This window comes from Lampetra planeri, chromosome 54, assembly GCF_965212315.1.
Source record: "Lampetra planeri chromosome 54, kcLamPlan1.2.h2, whole genome shotgun sequence".
Taxonomy (NCBI): Eukaryota; Metazoa; Chordata; class Hyperoartia; order Petromyzontiformes; family Petromyzontidae; genus Lampetra; species Lampetra planeri.
In genome coordinates, this window is record NC_136160.1 from 3,476,458 (window position 1) to 3,499,139 (window position 22,682).

Genomic DNA, 22,682 nt, shown 5'->3' on the forward strand with positions numbered 1-22,682 from the left:
AAGTTACCGGTGCAGTGATGGTAAGAGTGAAATACATTAATAAAAAAAATGTGTGACTCGCATACCTGATTATTACCTTAACAGATGACGTATGTTTGGTTTTTGTACTTGACAGCACTGCAGAAGGAGAAGGCAAAAGCTCAGAAGGCCAATAACCTTCGAGAGGAGGCTACCATCTGCAATCAGATTGGGGATTTGCTGGCCAGCTATGGTACGGAATTGTGCCAGTTTGTAGTTTAATGCATTTCACTTCTAAATGACTGTTATGATTTGTATTATTATCGTCTGTATTATTTGTATTATTATCGTCTGCTCTTATTTCCATGGTGGCCTTCCAACGGGTTAGGATTGCGCTTTTACACGGCAGGGACTAGCCTGTCCAGAGGATTACTGTCACTGACCTCCCACAAAGTGTGTCAAGTGACCTGGAGAAATGAGGTGCTGAGTTGACCTCTTATTAGGATTTGAACTTGCTATAATCTGATTGTGAGTCAAGCAGTGCACAAATAATACACCAAGAAAATGTTTTATTTAACGTGAGGATGTTTGATATATCACACCTAGAGAAGGGTAACCACTGACCTTTACATTATGAAAAAAGGTCCCGGACGAGATAGGCGAACAGAACATCATCAAGAAGTTGGTCGGGTTGAGTAACCGCAGTCGCCCAAGGCAGTGATGTCACACCTCAAGCGCTGTGTGACGTCTTGTTTTTGCTTTTTGGAAGGTACAGTAAAACCTTGGATTGCGAGTAACTTAGTCTGCGAGTGTTTTGCAAGACGAGCAAATGTTTTAAATAAATATTAATTTGATAAACGAGCGAGGTCTTGCAATACGAGTAGTACGTATACGCTTTGTCTGCCGAGCGTCACGTGATCACAACTGATATACGAGTGCTTTGATATACGAGTGCTTTGGATTACAAACACGTTTCCGGAACGAATTATGCTCGCAATCCAAGGTTTTACTGTAACCGCTAATTTTATGCTGTAACTTCTGAGGACAAACACATTCTTGAAAGCATTACAGAATCCATGCCTATGCATGATTTGTATTATGATTTAGCACATTTACTAATTTTAAATTCCATAGTCGAGGTGCACCAAATATTGACTTTGCTCCGGCAAAATATAAGTTGCTTTTTATAAATGGATTCTTAAAGTGCACCCACTTTTTGTCCTTCTGGTCAACAGTACACAAGGAGCTGAAACAAATATGAGATGATGCTCATTTCTATCAGAGGCCCTGAACCAGTGATGTAAATTCCACAAACCTATAGGAAGCCAGTCTATCCACAGGAAGAACACCTGAATAGCAGTCTGGTCACAACTCGAGCTGAAGATACGTGTCACGTGGTATTGTAACCCGGAGAGAAATGGTAATGCAATCTAGAAACTGGACATTTGAAATGAGATACGAGCAGAGATAGGCAGGTATGAGCAAAACATTTGTATAACAGCAGGGAGCGTGGCTCTGAGGTCTCATAATGGTTGTGTCAGACACTGAGCCGATACCACTGATGGACTGGGTTAGTATCGAGGCCCCAGATGTTCTAGTGATCACTGTTAATGAGTTGAGTTAAACAACCATCTGTTTGATTGATCGAGCAGTTAAACCGAGTTGTGTTGATCGTTTGTCATCCCTAACCTTGCCTTCAGGACATTACAAGGAGGCCATCGAAGAGCACCAACAGGAACTGCAGCTCTCCGAATCTCTTAATGATGTTATTGGGACAGCTGTCGCTAACCGCAAGATCGGCGAAAGCTGGGCAATGTTGGAAAACTATGGCCGAGCCTTAAAGGTGAGGCCGCGTACAGGCATCAATTAGTGTTCCGTCGGTTCTACAAAAGTCCAATTGTGCAGTGGCACCTTCCAATTGAAATATTCTCATTGGTGCATATATGCGAGATGCAAGGCATTTTGGGCAGGCTTAGGGTGTGTGGACCAAATGCCACAAGCCATTTTATTTGAGTGCCGAAGGACAAATATGTCTCCGAAAAGATGTTTTGTGGCTCGCGTTGGTTTTTATCACCAAATTGCTTGCTTGTGAAATATCACCAATGGTGTGACACGTGGGGACAACAACTTGTAAGGTTTCTCGTAAATTACAGAACAATGTTAAAGCCTTGTTGCATGGTATGAGAGTGATTTGAAAGTCCAGGGCCTGAGATAGGACTGCTTCTCTCCAACAAAGGATGCTTTTTTTTCTCAAGATTACAATGTTTTAAAGAAGGATTGTCAAATTTTATGCCAATAGTTATTTGATCAGGTATTTCATATCGTATTGTTTGGATGTGAGTTAATACATAGAGACATCTAAAACGCTTGGAGGCATCAGGAGGAGATAAAGTAAATCCAGACGTATCTGGACAAATCTATTCTCAAGCATAACCCACCTTCACTGGAAATCCACAGGCAAGGAATCTAAGGGAATTTTTCACGTACGTTTTTTTTTCTGCGACTGACCACTGTCTTCAAGTGACTTCATCGTTTTTACAAAGTTAAATGATCACTTATGGGGAAAAACATTTTCTACAGACTATGGGGTACGCCGCTGCGGTGTAGCGCACTGGGCTTGCAATCCAGAGGTCGCCGGTTCAATAACCTGGCATGGCAGATAAAAAAAATCTGGCAATTAAAAAATTCCCATATCCAGCGGTATAAATGTTTGACCACAGTTAGTCACTCGGCAGATTGCATGTGGTGGTGTAAAGTGCGTGTCCTCCGACCACTTTCTTCAGGACGTCTGAAAAAACCTAAGAAGATGGAAGAGTAGGCCAAAATATCCTTTAGAGGCGCAGTCTAAAGGGGATTCTCGTGGAGGCTCTTCCATCAGCAGTGGCGTTGGCAAGCAATTGCAGGGGCTGCACCTGTGGTTTAGGAAACTGTTCCTTCATTCTGGGCTGGTAACAGAGCCATGAATGAAGTGTGTTGCACTTTGTGGACAACCGTGTACAAACTTACCATCATTTCGTGAAGGCTATTGACTCTTCGGTCACCGTTTGCACTATCCCCTGTCACTCGTCTGTCGCGACAGCACCAGCAAAAGCACCTGGAGCTGTCTCGCTCGATGGGAAACAGGGTAGAGGAGCAGCGAGCCTTGGCCACCATCGGGCGCACCTACCTCTTTTACTTTGACACGGATCCTGAGAATACTGAAGCTCTTCAGAAAGCTGAGGAGGCCTTCCTAGCGAGCTTGAAAATTGTGGATCAGCAACTTGAAGGTACCCCAGCACATTTGCTGGTGTTGACTGTCTTGTTTAAAAAAATGTGCTTACCTTGATTGACAGATTAGGGTTTGGTGCCACAATGTTTAGCATATGTTTCATGACAACCTAGCTTGAAGCACGGTACATTAAATGAGATGCAATGCAACTTAACAGAAAAAAGTAAATGACAGTGTTTGGAACAATACAGAGGAAAAATTAATGACCTGAATATTTTGTTCGTTGATTGAAACCTACTGAAGAGTTTGTTAAATGCCAAAAACCCACTCATTTTAGCGGAACAGTCTGAATAGATATATGCAGATTTAGTTTAAAAAATGCAGAACTTATAAACATTTCACGATTAATTTCCCCAGAAGTTTGTTAAATCGTCATAATTCAGGATTGCTATTCGATTTGAAAATGTCTATTATTATTTTTTGCCTACTCTTTAGTATTTTCCTTCTGGTTTGTTCCATCTCAATGGTACAGCTTTATTGGCAACTTTAATTAATGAATGTACGGATCGTTACACGCTTAGCGTCTGGTAGCTTGACGTGCGTGTACGTGATATTGCATTCTTGTCTGCGTCTTTCCACGTGCGCGCAGTTGAATTGCCATGGAAGGAGCTGAACGAGATGAGGGCACGGCTCTTCCTCAACCTCGGCTTGGTGTACGACCACCGTCAAGATGCTGCCCGCAGTCAGAAATTCTTTCGCAAGAGCATCTTCTTGGCAGAGTGAGTCGTAATTTAGTAAAAATTTCACTTTCCTATGGTGGCAGTGAGTCTTGCTATAAGACAACCACTTGTCAATTCCCCATCAAGTGGTGTATATTTTTTTTATCATCCCTGGAGGGACCCTGACTGAACTTGGAATCTTACAACGGCGAGACGTACGCCCTACCCGCTCCGTGTACTTGGCTGGATTTAAAATGCAACTGTAAAAATTTAAGATGATTAAACCCAGGCCTTGCTTGACAAAATACACTTTAATGGTTATTAAGGGTCACCTTTACCACTTGGTGAAGCTGGAAATTAATCCGTAACTTTCATAAACGTTCACAAAGCCTCCCAATGTGCCTGTAAAAACTTCTAGCAACTGTTACATTCCACAAGCTTTAATCCCGCTAGATATCTGACAAACTACAATCTGGATATAAAATTAACATCCATGTCCTGGTATTAAATATGTACAAGAGTCTTAGTAAAAAGTAAATATATATAACGGTGATTTACATGTACACTGCTCTGTATGTCGTACAAAGAACACCAGCTACAATTTTGAGGACCCATTGCTGGAATTGTTGCCAGACCCAAGATAGTGATGCAAGCCTTTCACTGGCTTTATACAAAAGCTACTTTAATTTATACTCTTTGGTTCTTTCGGTGAAGGTCGTCTAGACCGCTTGTGTTGCGATGGAAACGTCGTGATTTGTTTTAATTTATTTCTAACTGCGTGACTTTACCGAAAACACCAAAGAGTATGGATTCCTGCAGTCACGAAAGCTTCAAATCAAGATGACTACTTTAATTTATGAGCCTGAGCTACTCACTGCGCCAGTGTAGTCCTTCAAACATGAAGACTGTCACACCTCTCTTGCTACCAGTATTTCCAAATCTATATTGGTCAGTGTTAATCAGAATCATTCATTTTCAGTCTGCCAAAACTCATGAACTCATTCAGCCCTCCCTGCTTTAGAATGTTATCTGTGCTGTGTGGATCTTTTCACACCTATACATTTGGTGTGACAATAGACCATTCTCCCCGTAGCAATACAAAATAAGGGACTACATCGTCAGTGGTTTACAAACACAAGCTAATAAATCTCACAAAAATTTTTACTGAAAATAAAAACCAAAAAATACTCGTCTAGCTTTTCTCACAAGTCCTTCTTGGGAGCAGAAGACTATTACTTGTTTAAAACTAGTTAGCATAAGCATCATTTTCCAAATCATAAGCATATTAAATGTATTTGTTTGAAGGCAGTATGAATGGCGAAGGGTGTGAGTTTTGTTAGTTCATCTCTACAATACTACCGAAAAAACCGCGACATGTTAAGACATTTTGTTGGTATTGTCAAAGATATAAAATTGTTCGGAAATCTCAGAACACCTGCATGTAGCGTTTTAAGTAGTAACATTACATTCATCGCCATAATATTACTTAACTTGGATAGCGTTAGCACGCTCGCCACTTGTTGCCGAGATTCAGACCCAATGCGGCACGCCTTTATTTTTTTGTGCCACCACCCTTGCAGGAAGAACAACCTCACGGAGGACTTATACCGTGCTAACTTCATCCTGGGGAACCTGCACTTCCGCGGCAACGAGCTCTCAAGGGCACTGCGCCACTTGGAAGCGGCGCGTGACTGGGCTCAGCGCGCGCGCAACCGCAGCATGGAGACCGAAGCCTACGCTGCTATTGGGCAGGTCAGCTTAGTAGTGCCTGACCCAGACTTCGCATCTCCGAATTAGCACGGTTGGCTCCCTACGGTGCGAAATAAGTTCTACATACATACATACACAGAAACCCGCAAACGCACAGACTCATAGAGGCACCCATAGACCTAATATGGCTCACAGAGACCTACATAAACCCAGACCCATAGAGACACTCATAGAGACACCCATAGAGGCACCCATGGAGACACCCATAGAGACCTACAGTGACCCACAGATTTGCACGGTGGGCTACGTACGGTGCAAAAGAAGTTCAACATACATAGAAACTAAATATTTTCTGATGTATACATTATATGTATAGATTATCCCCCCTGCCCCTTTGCCCAGTTGTATTCTAGCTGTGCCATTTGGGGTTAAGTCATGGGGGTAATGTTTACATATGCAAGTCTTGTAAGGGAGTGCAACCCTGTGTGTCAGTGAAATGGCCTGCAGAAGCAGATAGTGCTGAACTGCTTCTGAGAGCCCGTCAAGGGACGACAACAAACTACGCACATAAAGTAGTTGTACTGTGTTCACATTAGCCGTTGTTTCCCTTGTATGGCAGATCATGTTGCATCTGGGAGACTTCATGGCAACAAGCAAATAGTGCTAAACTGCTTCTGAGAGCCCGTCAAGGGACGACAACAAACTACGCACATAAAGCAGTTGTACTGTGTTCACACTAGCCGTTGTTTCCCTTGTTTGACAGATCATGTTGCATCTGGGAGACTTCGTGGCGGCCAAGCGCTCGCTACGGAAGGCCTACAAGCTGGGCCCGATGCAGTCTCCCGATTACACCAAGCTGGTGCAGAATCTCAAAACCGGTGAGGATATTTGATATTTGAGAGTTTAAATTTCGGTAGGCAGTGTTTTTTACCCAACACGATCATCCTGATATATGTTTAATGCACTTTATGATAGGTAGTCTTGATTTGCCCGTTATAGATGCTTGAGAGTGGCATCTCTTTTCCCCAGGTGGGGTCCTGACAAGATGGCAGCGAGAAAGTGTTGTAGATGTAATGAGGGAGAGGAGGTTGTGATGGATGGGATGTGTGTAGCATAGTAGGAGGGCAGTTTACCAAAACAGGCATGGGAGTGGCACCCAGAGACTGGTGACTAACACAAAGACCAATATCCGGGTGTTGGTTAACCTTATATAGAAAGAAAGTGATGATAAGGTGTGGCGGCATCACTGGCATTGGCCATGATGACCTCTTGACCTTGATGACATAATTTTAATACTGGACTTTGTAACGAATCCTGGTGTGTAAGAATACTACAACATACGAAGTGTGCAGCTTGCTTGCAATCAGGGGCACATTTCACACAACCGTTTAGCGCGGTGCGCTGTGTGCGGTGCGATGGAAAGTTCAACATACATTCAACAATGTACAGTGCAAAAGAAGTACGGTGCGAAAGAAATTCAACATACATAGTTTTGTGTATGTATGTTGAACTTCTTTCGCACCATACATAAAACTATGTATGTATGTTGAACTTCTTTTGCACCGTACTTCTTTCGCACCGTACATTGTTGTATCGATGTTGAACTTCTTTCGCACTGTACGTAGCCAACCGTGCTAATCGCAGGAGCGGGAGAAAGGACAATGAACTTGAACACAAAAGGCATTTCCCAAGAAAACATTTTCATTGTTGCGTGCTGGCCGTGTGAAGCGATAAAGGGGAACCACCTTGAGGAGGGCTTGTCGGAGCTGCCGGAGAGTGACCTGTTGGGCAACATGCAGCTGTGTGAACAACTGGGCGACCTCTACAGCAAGATCCCCAACTACCCCAAAGCCCTCGCGTGCTACACCAATCAGGTAATGCGTTTGCGGCCAATGTTGGGGTTCGTAAATAGTTTTTTTAAACTTACCTACTTAGTAAGATCGTGTAGGTATAATGTCAGTTAGCGCTCAAACCCAAATAACCTCTTAGCACCTACTGAAGGACCTGGATCAGGACGTCTATTCATTGAGGTCTGAGCTGATGCTGGTTTCAACAGTATGCAAGTTAAACATTCCATGTGTAAGAAAATGTTAACAGGGTCAAGATTGTAATAGTTACTGAAAAAACCTTAAATTACATGCAGCATTAAGCCATTAGAGCAATGTATATCAGTATATATCAGACTTTATTTATTCTGGAGGAATCCAATGAGTTTTAAAGCTCTTTTTTCACAAATGTCCAGTTGGGGCAGGTCAGAACGTTACAACAACAAACAATACGAAAAGTGAGGTCTAGGCCGGCGGGCAGGGTCACTGGTTGGGGTCTAACTTTTGTGGAACTGTGTTGCAGCTGGAGTTCGCGGAGAGATTGGAGAAGCCCGCGTGTGAGCGAGCTGTCATCCACGTGTCCTTGGCGACGACTTACGTCGACTTGAAGGAGTTCTCCCAGGCCGAGCACCACTTCCTGCAAGAGCTGCAGCTGCGAAGTGGCAACGCCCAGGAGGTACGGCGTCGTTTTAAGAGCGATTGCACGTGCCAATATCGCCCTCAAAAAAGTTGGCACCAGTGGAACGGGAACGGTACAGGGGGGGCATAGAACGATAGGAATGAGAGAAGACGCCCGTCACGACCTCGGTGGCTAACGCCGACTGAGCAAAGTAAAGTGCAACCGTGCGCAACGAATCGCACGAGAAATTTAAGTGGTAAATAAATCTTAAAGTACACCTCGGTCGGTTATTGGCATCGCTCTGTGATGTGCTGTTGGGCTGTACACTGCGCAGTATTATTCTGCAAGATGTCCGATGCGCTTGCTCCACTTGCTGTGGGAGTTTCTTCAATGAGCTACATTGAGCGGCTGATGTTCTCTCACCGTGTATTGGAGGGAGAATGTGAGCTGCTTATTTCACATGCTACAAAGTATCAAAGAGCTGTACAGAACGACCGTAAAAACCTACACTGACTGAAAAAACTTAGTAATAATTCACATTGGCATTTGCAAAACCAGACAAAATTATATCAGTATTTTTGTAAAACAATTAATTACAAACCCCACGGCTAATACAATGCGTCACCTGTTCATTCATATTATGTGTATTTGCCGAGTATAAGGTGGTCATTTTTGCCAGCCAGATTTATAAACTTTGAACGGAGCCAATAGCTATGTGAACATTGCACGGTTGGTGGATTTCATACCAAGATCAAGGGATCAATGCCATTTTCACACCACATATCGCCATCAATGTGCTGTCAGAAATTGCAGCAGGTTCACAGATCAATGACCTCCGTAAGACTGCTCTCGCAATTATCGCACCGTCCGGCTTATTCCCGGTCTCTGACCACTGGGTGTCACTGCGGTGCCTGTTTCAGGAACTTTCCCATTCTAAACACGAGCCCCAGCTTGTCACTGAAACCTCGTGATTATGTATACGCTTTGCTTTCAGCCAAAAGTCTAAGCATCATCTGCATGCACCTCTGCTCAGAGGCCAGAAGCTCCTTTTCTAGTTGCTTTATGAATGTCCAACTCTCAGACCCATACACCAATACAAACTTCAGTTCTAGCTCAAACACCCATATTGAATGCATGGGGAGACTTGTATTTGACTTGTATGCCAATGCACTCTGAAGCCTAATGCAGTGCATAATAGACGAAGAAAATGTGTTGTGCAAGACGGGACATACAAATATATTACGAATGAGACAAAATAATTGATTATTTTATTGAATCGTGACAACAAATCTTGACAGTTTATAAAATCGCCGGTGTTCGTTTGGTGTGTGGTGAATTGTTACATGTCTACCAAGTAAGGCATCATCCACAGCAGGGAAACCATGTCGATGAAATTACCAGCATATGTCAAGTCAGGTTTATTTGTTTAACCAGGTGAGAACGCAACAGACCAGGATAGTCTCATTTATGATATTGACCTTGGTCAGAATTTCAGTCCTTGAGGATGTTATCAAACAAGACTCGGCAGTACAGTTGATCATCGATTATCCGGCGCCACGCGATTATCCGGCTTCCAACATTATCAGGCTTCCAACATTATCTGTCCGTGTAAAATGAAAAGAGCCATCTTTGTCTCTCTGCTCAGGAGTGTGAGACCTGGCTGAACATCGCCAATGTCCGGGAGGAGATGGGTCGGTCGTTTGCCGACGTGGCTGCATGCTACCACTGTGCCTTGAATTCGGCCAAAAAGGATGGCCTACGCAAGCTGCAGGTACAGTTCTATCGCGCGCCCCACTCGTGAGCTTCCTCATTCTAAAAAAGCACCAACATCACGTGGGAAAATTTTATATCACAACGACAGTGGTTAACCATGTTAATTGTATCCCCGATAAACTATCGTTGAAATTTTCGTTAGTCGAATGTAGGAAATACACGTTAAAGGCTTAATTTTGTTCCAAGACGATTCGAAGTTGACCTTGATCACCCGAGAAACATAGTTTAGAATATTTTAAATGTAAAATTTATAAATAAACGTTATAATAACATATTCAATAATTAATATTAATTGAAACATGGATAAATTATGCATAAATATAGCATAAAAATGCGCGTAAATAGAGGCTAAAATAAAAATTCTTACCTTCGGCCAAGAAGATGGATGGCTTAAGGGGTTGATGGCGGAGTTGGGGTTGGAGAAAATTGTTCTCAAAACGCTCATAAAAGGGCGTCGCTGATTGGCCGATGTCTGCTGAATCCACTTAGGAGCGCTCCGATTGGCCGAAATTAGCGGCCGCGTGATAATGTAAACATATCGTTAAGCGAAAATGTGTAGTTAATAGAGACATGGGACCCTACAGGAGGCGGATCGTTAATCTAAATATCGTTAATCGATGGCATCATAAACCGAGGGACCCCACTGTATCTCGTTAAATGCTATTGTATCGACTGTCACCACCACAATCGTAACCACCTCATCATCACCAGCACTACCGTTATAATCACTGCTGGATCCAGTATCCTCGGCATCTCCATTGTGTGTTGCCCTGAAGCCTCCGTGTGCCCTCCTCGAGGAGTGCCTACGTTCTATTAGCACGGTTGGCTACGTACGGTGTGAAAGAAGTTCAACATACATAAAAATTCTTTGTAACTTTGTACCGCACTGACACGGGAAGCCAGGCGAGCCGCGTAAGGGATTGCGTGGGTTCCGTTCGGGTTCTAGCAAGCCCAGGATTCCTCCAGCATAATTAAATATTCATGTTCAGACTAAGGAGGCACTGCGAATGCGTGCGTGCGTGGCTGCAAGAAAAGCTCAACTGTGGTCCGGTGCGAGAGTTACGATGCGTCGAACGACGAGGGCGAGCGAGTCATTACGCGCGCAGCACATCGTGATGCGATGTCCGTGCTGTCGGCAGGTGAAGGTGTTGAAGCTGCTGCTGGCGGCACAAGAGAAGTTTGGCAGCGACGAGAGCGGAGCAGCAGGAGCAGCGGCAGCAGCCGAGCTGCGCCAGCTGAGGGAAGGGCACAGCGACGGCGTGGCCTCGGAAAGCGACGCCGACAGCGACTCGGCGGATGAGGCCGAAAACTCGGAGCCGATTGCCGAGAGCGACGTGGACCTCTCCGAGTCAGGTGCGTGCTGCAGACGCGCGCGCACACGCGATCCAGAGTCTGAGACCAGGAAAGGCACCGGGTAGAGATGATTTCCCAAGCGAAATGCTGAGGGAGGTTGGCGTTTGTGCACAAATTGCCCTACATGACATCATAACAACAGTTTGGACCACTGGACGGGTTCCGCAGGATTGGAAGGATGCCCTGGTAGTCCCCCTTTTTAAGACTGTAACAACTACAGGGGCATCTCACTCCTCGGTGTGCCGGAAAAGGTCCTGGCAAGGATTATTCAACATCGCCTGCCAGGCATGCTGAGGAGAGACTTGTGGAGCCCCAATGCGGTTTCAGGAAAGGGCAGTCCTGCACAGATGCCATATTTTCTGTCCGTCTGCTACAGCAGAGGTGTAGGGAAATCCAACAAGACCTACATCTCTGCTTTATTGACCTGGTCAAGGCCTATGATACCATCAGTACGCCTGGGCTCTGGGTTGTTCTTCGTGCTTTCGGAGTCCCTGACCCTCTGCTCACGATCATTAAGGACCTTCATGATGGTAAGCGGGCCCGGGTAAAACTACGTGGCCAGGAGTCGGAGCCATTCCCTGTTCACCTTGGGGTGCGACAGGGATGTCCTCTGGCTCCCACATTATTTAACATCTATTTTGACCACGAAGTTCGTGAAGCCTTCAATAGCTGTATCGGAGGAATTTCCATCTGGTACAGATACAATGGGAGGCTGATCGATGCCCAGGTGTGGTCAAGAGATGGCTTCCTTTTGCTCAACCATGTTATGTATGCCGATGATCTGGTAATTATTGCTCACTCAGAGGAGTTGGAGGCGCTGCTGCTGAACCTGGAGCTTGCTACTAAGATGTGGGGCCTTACCATCAGCCCCACCAAAACTAAGCACCTGCCTGGGTATTTTGTACCATCGGACACTTCACCCCCACAACTCCCAATTTGTGATAGGGCAGTTGTGGAGAGAGTGGAGAGTTTCCCATACCTGGGCAGTGTGTTCATGACTGGCTCCGGTTTGACAGCAGAGGTCTCGCTGCGAATCAGTCGAGCGGCATTATCTTTTCATCGGTTGCGTAACACTGTGGGGAAGCTACCTGGTTTGTCGCTCCGCACGAAGCTTCAGGTCTTCTCGGCCACAGTTAAATCCTGGATTGGGGCAAATAATTATAATCACTCCCGGGTTCATAAACTTAACAGGACTTTGTGAGGATTTCAACAGTGGTTATCCTATTGATCAGAGTCTGCCACCTACCATAGAAAAGTGAAATTTCCACCGCTGGCTCTGGGCTTTAAACAATATTCAAATTGTAAATGTTGTGGATTTACTCTCCAACACACCGGTGGGCTGAAGTAGTAACTAATTGGCGCGTTGTTTACGTGACGAACCTTACTGGCTGTGTCGGGTTGTGGTGGGTTATGACACATTTATACTTACACAATCTAATCCAAAAAAACCTTGATTATGAATAGATGTGTGCACCACCGCCTCTGTACTCATTTGAGCAGGAAAACTCGCTTTGACTTTCTTTATCCACCTTCCTTTGCAGAAGAAGAAGAGGACTTGGAGGGATATGATAAGGTGGTATCTGGCAAGCGCAAATCTGCCCAGGTCAGTTACACCTACGGTCCTTAATTCGTCGGTAATTTAGTGATTCTGGGTTTGTTGTATGCATGTATGTTGAACTTATTTTGCAGCGTACGTAACCTGCCGTGCTAATTCGTGATGGTTTATCCACAACTTTGTGGGTAACAGCGTTCGTTTACTATGTTATTTGTGTCATCCGTAAATAAAAACGTGCGACGAGAAATGTACATACAACATGAGCGTAAGTTATTTTACTGTTGGTTTCCCAGTGATTTTAACCAGCAATCCTAACAGCTTAAACTTATATCAGAATCACAATATTTATTTATACTGGAGGAATCCGATGAGCTATAAAGATCTTTGTTTGACTGATGTTCAGTATTTCACAGATGTATTAAGTTAGTCGAAATACGGAGGAGTTAACAAACTGTAAGAACTTTTCACACAAACTACTTGAAACTTAACCCCTTCTCCCTCAAACCCTCATCAGAATTTTATTTATCCTGGAGGAATCCGATGGGCTATGAATCTCTTTTTCACACATTTCCAGTATGGGGTGGGTCAGGCAAGTTACAACAACCAACAATACAACAAAAAAACCAAAAGGAGTACATCATTGTAATGCTGTTATAGGGGTACGTAACATTCGGTTCTGGTCACGTTGAACAGGTGACACAGGAGTCAACACGATGCTTTGTTCAGCGAAGTGAGAACACTGTGACACCCTTTGGTTTGAATCAGCGGAGCACACGGCATGATTTATCCTGGTCCTCAAGTGGAGCAGGTCCGAGTCATCAATTACTGCACAAAGGCCTTATGTTTGGATATAAACAATTCGGCAAATTATCCAGGTCTGAGAATAAAGAAACCCTGTTCAATTCTTATTCAACTGCGATGTGATGGACACTTATGTGCATATGTATGTTGAACTTTTTTCACACCGTGCGTAGCCAATCGTGCTAATCGGAGGTGCGGAGGAAGGGCAACAAAACTAAACACAAAAGCAGTTCTAAAGAATGAGTTTTCGATCTAGATTTAAAAGTACACAGCTCCAGTGGCTTCCGAATAAATTGGAAGGAAGAGCGTTTCAGATGGCTGCAGAAGCGCATCTGAAAGTGCGCGATGTGGTGGCCGTCTTTGTTCGATGGCTGAGCCAAAAGCCGCTGCTGCTGTGCACGGATAACCGGAGTTCGCCCGATGATGGTTTATGCCCTTGATGAGATCAGTAAGGTACAGGGACTCCTCTACTTACGAACGAGTTAGGTTTCAGAGGTTTGTTCGTAAGTCGATTTCCTCTTACGTCCAACTTTACTCCTGTCGATTCCAAACATGTTCTACGGCATGTACACTAAACACGGGGAATGGCTTTAAAATGTGTATAATCTCCTGTAGATTCCACTGGGTCTTTCTGCAGGTGTAGATGCCACCACCGCCATCTATTGCGCGGCGGTTGAACTTACGCCTCTCGGTCCGAACAGGCAACTGGACATACGGACAGGTTTGTTCGTATCTCTTAAAGTTCGTAAGTCGAATGTTCGTAAGTAGAGGAGTCCCTGAATTGTTGTTCATATGTTGGCTGGCACTTTGTGTTTGCGATGACTATCTTTGTCGTCTATAGAGCAGGGCACCTGGTGGGGAAGTGGTCCTCTGATGTGGTCATTTGAAATGGCCATTCAAAGTATGTTATTTGATATTGTCTCGTGCGGGCCATTCTCCAACACAAAGTGCTCGAGACATGACACAATGATGGTGCAATTGGATTAAAATTGTGAAGAAAAATAAATCGATAGCAGTTCACTCGCCGCGTCTGTGTGCGTGTGTGTATGTCTGGAGGAGTGGGGAGCGCTAGTGTAGCGGTTAGCGCACTGTGCTACGAACCCGGAGACCCGAGTTCGATTCCCGCTCATGGTCAACACCAGTGACGATTATCTGAACTGGTCCTGGGCGTCCCCTAGGTCGACTCAGCCTCAAAACGAGTACCTGGTACGGTGTGTAAACATCGCGACTGGAGAGACAAAGGCGGCCGGGCATGGTGCTGACCACCCACCCTCTCACGTGCCATGTCAGCCTTCATAAGCCCCATTTACTAACCAACAGCTCTTGCGCTTCCAGTTTGTTGAGGCTATACTGGGGATCCTTGTCTTTTGTATGTACATGTGTCTGTTCTTGTCTGTGTGTCTGCGCGCACAGTGGAATAAACGCAACGAGAAAGGGGAGACAGCACTTCATCGAGCCTGTATTGAGGGTAACCTCAGGCTTGTCAAAATCCTCATTGAGAAGGTGGGAGTCTATGAGATATGTGTGTGTGTGTGTTGAAGTTCTTTTTTCGCACCGTTCCTGGCCAGACGTCCTAATCGGAGGTTCGGGGGAAGGACGACAAACTAAACACAATAAGCAGTTATAAAGAAATGAGTTTTACGGTAAATCTATAACATATTTATGAATATATTTGTATATTTTAATGACACATTTCCACATGCCCAACGCTCAAGAATGGAATTGGCCAAACGTACAAATGCAGCAGCATTTTCTGGATAAATGATTGTAATTTCTATAATTTAAGAACTTTGGTGATTCAAGAAACGTAATGTGTTTTTTCTCTTGGGACTGTTTTTGTGAACTTAAGTCGTGAACTTAAGTCGTAGGCATTTACAGTTGACACGATAATATCATGCTCATCTTTCAATAATGCAATGATATAAACGTTATAATCTTTGTTTACCCATGAAATCCTCACGATGTTGCACGGTTCTTTAGAAGGGTGCTGGTTGGGAAAATTGTTAAATTCTGTTTTGCTGATTTTGGTGTTTGGAGGGAAACCGAAGATTTTGGAGAACTCGCGTACAAGGGAAGAACTCTCAAATGTTCTATAGATCGCGGTTAGAAACCTACTTTTTGTACTGCCTGCAGACACCTCACTGCCCTCGCAGGTAGCTTTCTTCCACTCGCATCCTCCTAGCATGATCCACCAACTCCACCTCCAACTCACTGCCTGACAGATGTGTCACTACACGTGGGAAGTAAGAAAACAAGTAAATGTATACGTTTAAGAAAATAACTGATTACCTTTTTGTTCATACGTTTCATATGTTTATTTTAAATTGCGTGAGATTTTTTTTTACTTAGCGACAGGTATGTGTGTGAGCACTACAAACCCGGCGACCCGAGTTCGATTCCCGCTCGCAGCCAACACCAGTGTCGACTCAGCCTCAAACGATGTGTAAACATCGCCACTGCGGAGACAAAGGTGGCGGGCGTGGTGTTGGCCACCCCCACCCCCCTTGTGTGCCGTGCCGGCCTTCATAGGTGCTACTCGCTAACAGCACTTGTTCCAAACAGTCTGTTAATGCTACACGGGGAATCTTTGTCTTTGCAGGGTCACCCTCCAAACCCCAGAGACTACTGTGGTTGGCTGCCTCTTCACGAAGCGTGCAACCACAACCACCAAGGTGGGTGTCGGGAACCAGAAACTCGTAAGGTGGGCCGGCTGCCTCAGAGGCCAGAGACGACCGAGCCGGCACCGTTGAAAACCTGGTTTCGAATCGGCGTGGCCACACATGATCGAACTGGGTTCTCAAGTGTAGCGGAATTGATCCAGACTCGTCACCCAGTGGCTGCAATTCTAAATATATTTTCAGATCTACTTTTGCTGGAATATCTGTGAAAAAAAGCTGCATAGCTCATCAGGTTTCTCCAGGATAAGTAAAGATCCTGATTCTGATACTTGACAATGCATCTTGGAACAGTGTGTAATACGAAAGTTACGTCTCTTCTGACACACAGCTCTTGAGGTTTTGTGAATGGATTCTTCAACTCATAGCATAATGTCATTAGCACGATTAGGATTCATATGGAATGAGTAAATATAAACATAATCAAAAACTTGCTGAAACAGTTCCGATATCACTCGCCACTGATATTAGCCGTGGCCGAGAATCGAACATACGTCGCTGTGTTCACAGCGCTAACCATCGTGCCACCACTCTGCCACCCCTCTGACATTCTGTCATAACGAAGTGGTACAATTCGAAATTAGTGTTGTAATGTATGTGAATGATTCACGTCATTTGTAACTAGTTTGGAGAGTGGTGATGCAGGGGTTAGCGCACTGGGCCATAAGTTGGCATCCTCAATATGACGAAGTATAGTCACACAACCCCCCTTGACCGATGCAAAGCGGGGAAGGCTTCATCCAGCAGTGGATTAACAAAGGGCCGCAAGTATTGACTTTATTTTTATTTTCTTATTCGGTGAGATATAGCTAACAATGTGTGAGTTAATCTGCCCTGGTAGCCAAGAGTGGCGTCCCTGACAACACGCACTCCGAAGAGGAATGCTTTATGCTTAGGGTAACTTATAATGAAGCCATCAGAGTAGGTGGAGGGAGAAATGTTCGTCTCAGAAGTGTTGTGAAGAGGCTCTTACCAGATGGCCAAACAGCTCGGCACATGCCTGTTGGTGTGTATGTTTGTGTATGCCTGTTCTGGGGAGCGGTAACGTAGCGGTTAGCGCACTTCGCTACGAACCCGGCAATCCGAGTTGGATTCCCACTCACGGCCAACACATTAACGATTATCTGAACTGGTCCCGGGTCTCCCCTAGCTCGACTTGGTCTCAAATTAGTACCTGGTGTGTAAACATCGCCACGACAAAGGCGACCGGGTGTGGTGCTGGCCACCCACCCCCTCGTGTGCCGTGCCGGCCTTCATAGGTGCTCGCTAACAGCACTTCCACCTTAGTCTGTTAGGCTAAATGGGGAGGTATTTGTATTTCTTTACTTTGTCTGTGTTTACGCTCCTTTCTCTTGCAGACATAGTGGAGTATCTGCTTGATCATGGGGCACTGATCAGTGATCCCGGAGGGCCCAAATGCGACGGCATCACGCCACTGCACGACGCCATCGTAGCCGGAAACTTCGGCATCGCAAAGCTGCTCGTGCAGCGCGGCGCCTCCGTCACTGTCAAGAACAAAGCGGTAGGGGAGGAGGACGGTGCACACAGTGGCTACGAGGACTCGTGGTGACTGTGCTTGTGTATGTGCGTGTGTATGTTGAAGTATGGAGGGAGGCTCGTGAAGGAAGCTACTGGTCATTTGGAGGCAGTCGCCCCCAGCAACAACGGAGGGCAGAGAAGCGACGCTTAACAACGAGCGGAGCGCCGGGTGGCTAAAATGCGGCAGGTTGGCACAGTAGGGGGGGCACGGCTGGTGCATCTCCGGTCATCTCGGTCAATCAACCCATGGCACCTGGGTCTGCCCTGTGAACTCCTGCCAGGGAGCCTTCGACACTTGGCCTCAAAGTGCACCTGGCCTGTGCCAGGCCAGGCCACTTAGTGGCGAATGACTGGTGTTGGTGTTGTTGTTGAACTTCTTCCGTACCATACGTAGCCAACCGTGCCAATCGGAGTGCTGCACACGCTGCAGGGCTGGAGCAGTAGTGCAGAAGGCCTTGCACAATCGCATAAGCCGAGATTTGTCATAACTCCGATTCCATAAAGGAGTTATGACAATGAAGCATCGAAAAGTTTACGTAGTAGAGAACTTTTACGGTTGGTCAGGACCGCTATGACGTTGATTGTCAAAGATGAACCTCCAGATTGTTGCCTATATCATATCTGGCAGTTCACCAGCACTGGTTCAAGCAAGCGTCACACTGCTGATGAGACAGTGTATGTCGAAACCATAAACGGTTTGCTTGTGTTGAATCATTTTTGCTGAAATGATGCACTCCCAGAAGGCCTTGTGGTTGATGGGAAGTATACATTTTATTTATTAATAAGTAGTCCAGCTGGAGCCGCGTGAATTGGTCATGTAGATTTAATGCGCCCACTCATTGATTGCGTGTCAGACTACTTGGCACACCAGCAGTGGTTTGTTCACGCACACAATGGGTACACGATGCCCCTCCATTGTCTCAAAATCACGTATTCTGCCGTCAACAAGTAATACAATTGGAAATCTAGTGTCTTGTTGCGTCGGTGAGTAGTTGTGAACAGGGTACCCATGTTGGCATAAATCGATGGAACAAAAATGCTGGTACCATTCCAAAAAGTGGAAAGGACTGATTGTTCCACCTTTGGAAATGTCTTTGCAGTGCAATGCAATAAGTGAATGAGGGAGCAACAGAACCAAACCGGATGACTGCAACTTCATTTTCATGGAAATGGCATTGAAATTCTTTTGAAAATTCTCTGCTGGTACCATCAGGAATCTCAAAGTCACAGCTCGTGTTGTATCCATTTTTGACTTTTGTGTTCTAACAAAGCACAATATATTTTTTTTCCCGTGGCACAAGAGTGTTCAATGCTTGTTACCAAGCAATGTACCTTCCCCCCCCCCCCCCCCCCACGTATTGAAGCCGATAGGTATTATCACAAAGTTTAGTCTATACAATACAGGGTGTTTTAAAATATGGACCCAATTTCAAAGCAGTATATTTCACGATGACAACATGTTACAATTACTCTTTGGTTCTTTCGGTAAGTCACGTATAAAGATAAAATTATAAATTAAATAATAGCATACTACGGCGTTTCGATTGCAACACAAGCAATCATCATCAGGTATAAAAGAAATAGCAACAAAAATCTAACCAGAAAACTATAGACAGACATATAAGCAGACAGATATCACAAAGATACACAGAGAGAGAACACGCATTGGCACAAAGAGAGAGAACATCTCTGTGACGAGGCCTTAAATAGAGAGAGGGGGCGGGGGCGGAGAGAGGGAGGGATCAGAGAAAAAAATAGCATGTCAATGAGTAGGACGACGCGTGGTACGGTACGCAAGCTTGAAAATTAGGAGAACGCGATAGAGACACACTAAATTAAATAACCTAGCAAAATATCGAAATGTAATGTAATGCAACACAGAGAGTCGGTCAACACACAATTAACGCATAGCCTGGTTGATTACGTATTTCAAAGATTGCTAAGTTAGAATTTAAGTATGAAAATTCCAAAGAGAGGACACAGGCAGAGAGAGAAAACAAAAAACCCAGAGAGAGAGAAAAAGATAAACTTAAAACTTCCCCGTAGAAGTGGTTCAATCTTAATTGTGTTGCAATCGAAACGTCGTAGTATGCTATTATTTAATTTATTATTTTATCTTTATACGTGACTTTACCGAAAGAACCAAAGAGTAATTCCTGCAGTCACGAAAGCTCCAAATTAAGATGTTACAATTACACAAAAAGTTTCAAACGGTTTAATGAGTTATCAAGTTTTACTAACCATTTTATAAATGCTCTATGTGCCCTCCACCTGCTGTACGGACAACATCGAGACGATAGTTGAATTCGTCCCAAACGCCTCTCAAAGTGTCTTCTTCCACTGAAGTCACCGCTGCCGTGATTCTGTTTTTGAGGTCATCCAGATTAGTCGCTAATGGTGGCACAAAAACACGGTCTTTGACGTATCCCCACAAGAAAAAGTCGCAGGGAGTGATATCTGGAGATCTTGCGGGCCAAGAGTGTAGCGCCAAGTCTTCTGGTCCCGTGCGACCTCTCCAACGTTGAGGCAGTGTGTCTTGCGAATAACTGAGGCTATGGGCTGTTTGTGCGCTGGGAGAGGCATCTAGCGGTAATCATTTGAAACTCTATTCCCCGCCCTTTCAAGTGGTAAGAGTTTCATTCATGGGCGGTTCGTGGTTGCAGAGATATAGCGATTTAAAATCGGGTCCATATTTTTAAAACACCCCATTTTTTAAATTAAACCACTGCACTACGAACTTGCCGACCTAGGTTCGATTTCAGACCATGGCTGACATCAGTGGCGTGTGGTATCTAAACCGTTACTAGGGTTCCCCATCACCAACATGCACTGACCAGCGTGGTGAAGTATGGTCACACAACTACCACGACCCATACAGCATGGAGAGCAGGCATTCAAATTGCAATGGGATGTCAAAACGCTTTAAAAACAAAATGTAATTATTTTTGTTTTTTTCGGTAAATTCATACCTGATGATGATTGCTTGTGTTGCAATCGAAACGTCGTGAGAATTTTATTGTTTTATATATTTTTTATTTTATTGTTTCCCTTCTATGTGCCTTTACCGAAATAACCAAGAACATGAATCCCTTCAGTCACGAAAGCTTTAAATCAAAATGTAATGATTTGTTAATAATTTAATTGTATACGTTGGCTTTCATGGCTAAAAATACGATTCATTATTCGTTAAATCTTGATTAGAAGCTTTCATGACTGCAGGAATCCATACTCTTTGGTTCTTTCGGTTAAAGTCACGTAGTTAGAAATAAATTAAAATAAAACAAATCACGACGTTTCGATTGCAACACAAGCAATCATCATCAGGTGGGAAAACCACAGCAAGAATTTTTTTTGGCTTTTGGGTTAAGATTGTGCAGTTATTATGCCGATTTTCAGCGGAACAGGAAGCTCATTCACACGAGCGCTGAGCTGCTGTGAACGTTTTTTCTTACGTTTCAACATTCTTCTAGGTTCCTGAAAAACCAAATGAATTGGCACATTTGCCCATGATGTGACAACTTGATTTGATTGGCTCTGTCGGGTGCCAGAGAAGAAAGTTAAAAAAAAATGTTTTACCGACACGACAATCTAAACCAAAAGTAACATATTATGAATGTTGTAAGTAATTTGTTTTTGCTGCATGACGCTGATAGAGAGAGGGCTCAGGGTGGCCTGATTTTTGCAGGAATGGATCTATGTGCTTTGTGCTTGCAGCATGCTCATGTGGTTTGATGTTAATGTGGATTGATGTCTCGCTTTGAAGCCTTAGCACATGGTGTGCATGTTTAATCAGAATATCAGAGTGCTGGACTCCACGAGTTCGACATTTGTCATTTTAAATCTGTGGAGCTATGCTGGAGTCGCTGCATGTCACAAAAGTGGAACCAGAAATGTTTGTGTTCACTCTAGATTCGACGATGTTTGTGTTCACTCTGATGATACGATTCGATGTTTGGGTTTGTGGAGATTTAGTTTGCACCGTCAGCAGCACGGTCGCCAGCTCTATCAATGTTCCCCAGCCCGCTTAGTGTGCTTCACTGGCATCAGCACAGTGTCCATTGCGTTAAGTAGCTCATTCTGAGATTCACTGCACATTTTGCGTCTAGATTATGGTGCGAGTACAGGGTGTCCAGGTGTGGAAGCGTTGTGGTCCGGCTCGTAACCAGAGTTCGCAATCGGGTACCCGATACCCGTACCCTACCCGATACCCGGCTACCCGTACCCGGCCGGGTACGGGTACCCATTTGCGACCCTGGTGCGGCCGGGTACGGGTACGGATAGGCCGTGAGTCACTGGTGAGTAACTGTATGTCACTCATTTCGGGTAGGGTACGGGTACCCATTTGCGACCCTGGTGCGGCCGGGTACGGGTACGGGTAAGGAATCAAAACCCGTTTGCGACCTCTCCTCGTAACCCTCACTTACGGCTCAGAATCGGCGTCACCAGTGCCATACAAAAGAAGACCCCCCCCCCACCACCAGTCAGGCTGTAGGTGGCACTGTTGTCAAATCCATCTGAAAGGATGTGGTCAACCAGTTTTCTGAGCTGCTGCTTTCATGCCTCTTGACTCGTTTTGGGAAACACCATGGCTCCAGTGTGTTTAGAGGATGTTTTTAAACGCTTGCTTACAGAGAAAGCAAAGCGTCACCAAGTCTCAAGACTTATTTTTGGCATGAAGGTCCTGCCAAATTTTCGCAGTAGGGGGCAATAATTGTGACGCGTCATTCTGATTTGAGCGATTTGCGGGTAAAGTTTTCGCTTCAGGATGTTTAGCCAGTACTAGGTACATTGTGTTTGTTTTGTTGTATAGCTATGGGAGGGAAGATGAGAACTGGTAGACCCGAGTCCTCGGCATGGGTGGAGGAATTAATAACGAGTGAAGTTCACGGTTATTGATGGTGAAGTATCTGTGCGTTGGGTAGCCAAAATGTCTATTGCCTTGAGGG

At 44.8% G+C, this 22,682-nt stretch overlaps 2 protein-coding genes across 2 annotated transcripts in view; one reads left to right on the forward strand and one right to left on the reverse strand.

The window, feature by feature from the left end:
• Positions 1-22,682, reverse strand: part of LOC144735177 (carbonic anhydrase 2-like) — a 527,023-nt gene that overhangs the window by 331,110 nt on the left and 173,231 nt on the right. The window lies entirely within an intron of this gene.
• Positions 1-22,682, forward strand: part of TONSL (tonsoku like, DNA repair protein) — a 70,862-nt gene that overhangs the window by 1,651 nt on the left and 46,529 nt on the right. Inside the window, exons 2-15 of the mRNA XM_078617470.1 lie at positions 116-211; positions 1,659-1,801; positions 3,038-3,224; positions 3,816-3,945; positions 5,466-5,637; positions 6,359-6,473; positions 7,324-7,469; positions 7,945-8,097; positions 9,686-9,811; positions 10,953-11,166; positions 12,708-12,769; positions 14,936-15,025; positions 16,122-16,194; positions 17,556-17,719. Of these exons, the coding sequence (XP_078473596.1) occupies positions 116-211; positions 1,659-1,801; positions 3,038-3,224; positions 3,816-3,945; positions 5,466-5,637; positions 6,359-6,473; positions 7,324-7,469; positions 7,945-8,097; positions 9,686-9,811; positions 10,953-11,166; positions 12,708-12,769; positions 14,936-15,025; positions 16,122-16,194; positions 17,556-17,719 (1,871 nt within the window). The remainder of the gene's footprint in view (positions 1-115; positions 212-1,658; positions 1,802-3,037; positions 3,225-3,815; positions 3,946-5,465; positions 5,638-6,358; positions 6,474-7,323; positions 7,470-7,944; positions 8,098-9,685; positions 9,812-10,952; positions 11,167-12,707; positions 12,770-14,935; positions 15,026-16,121; positions 16,195-17,555; positions 17,720-22,682) is intronic.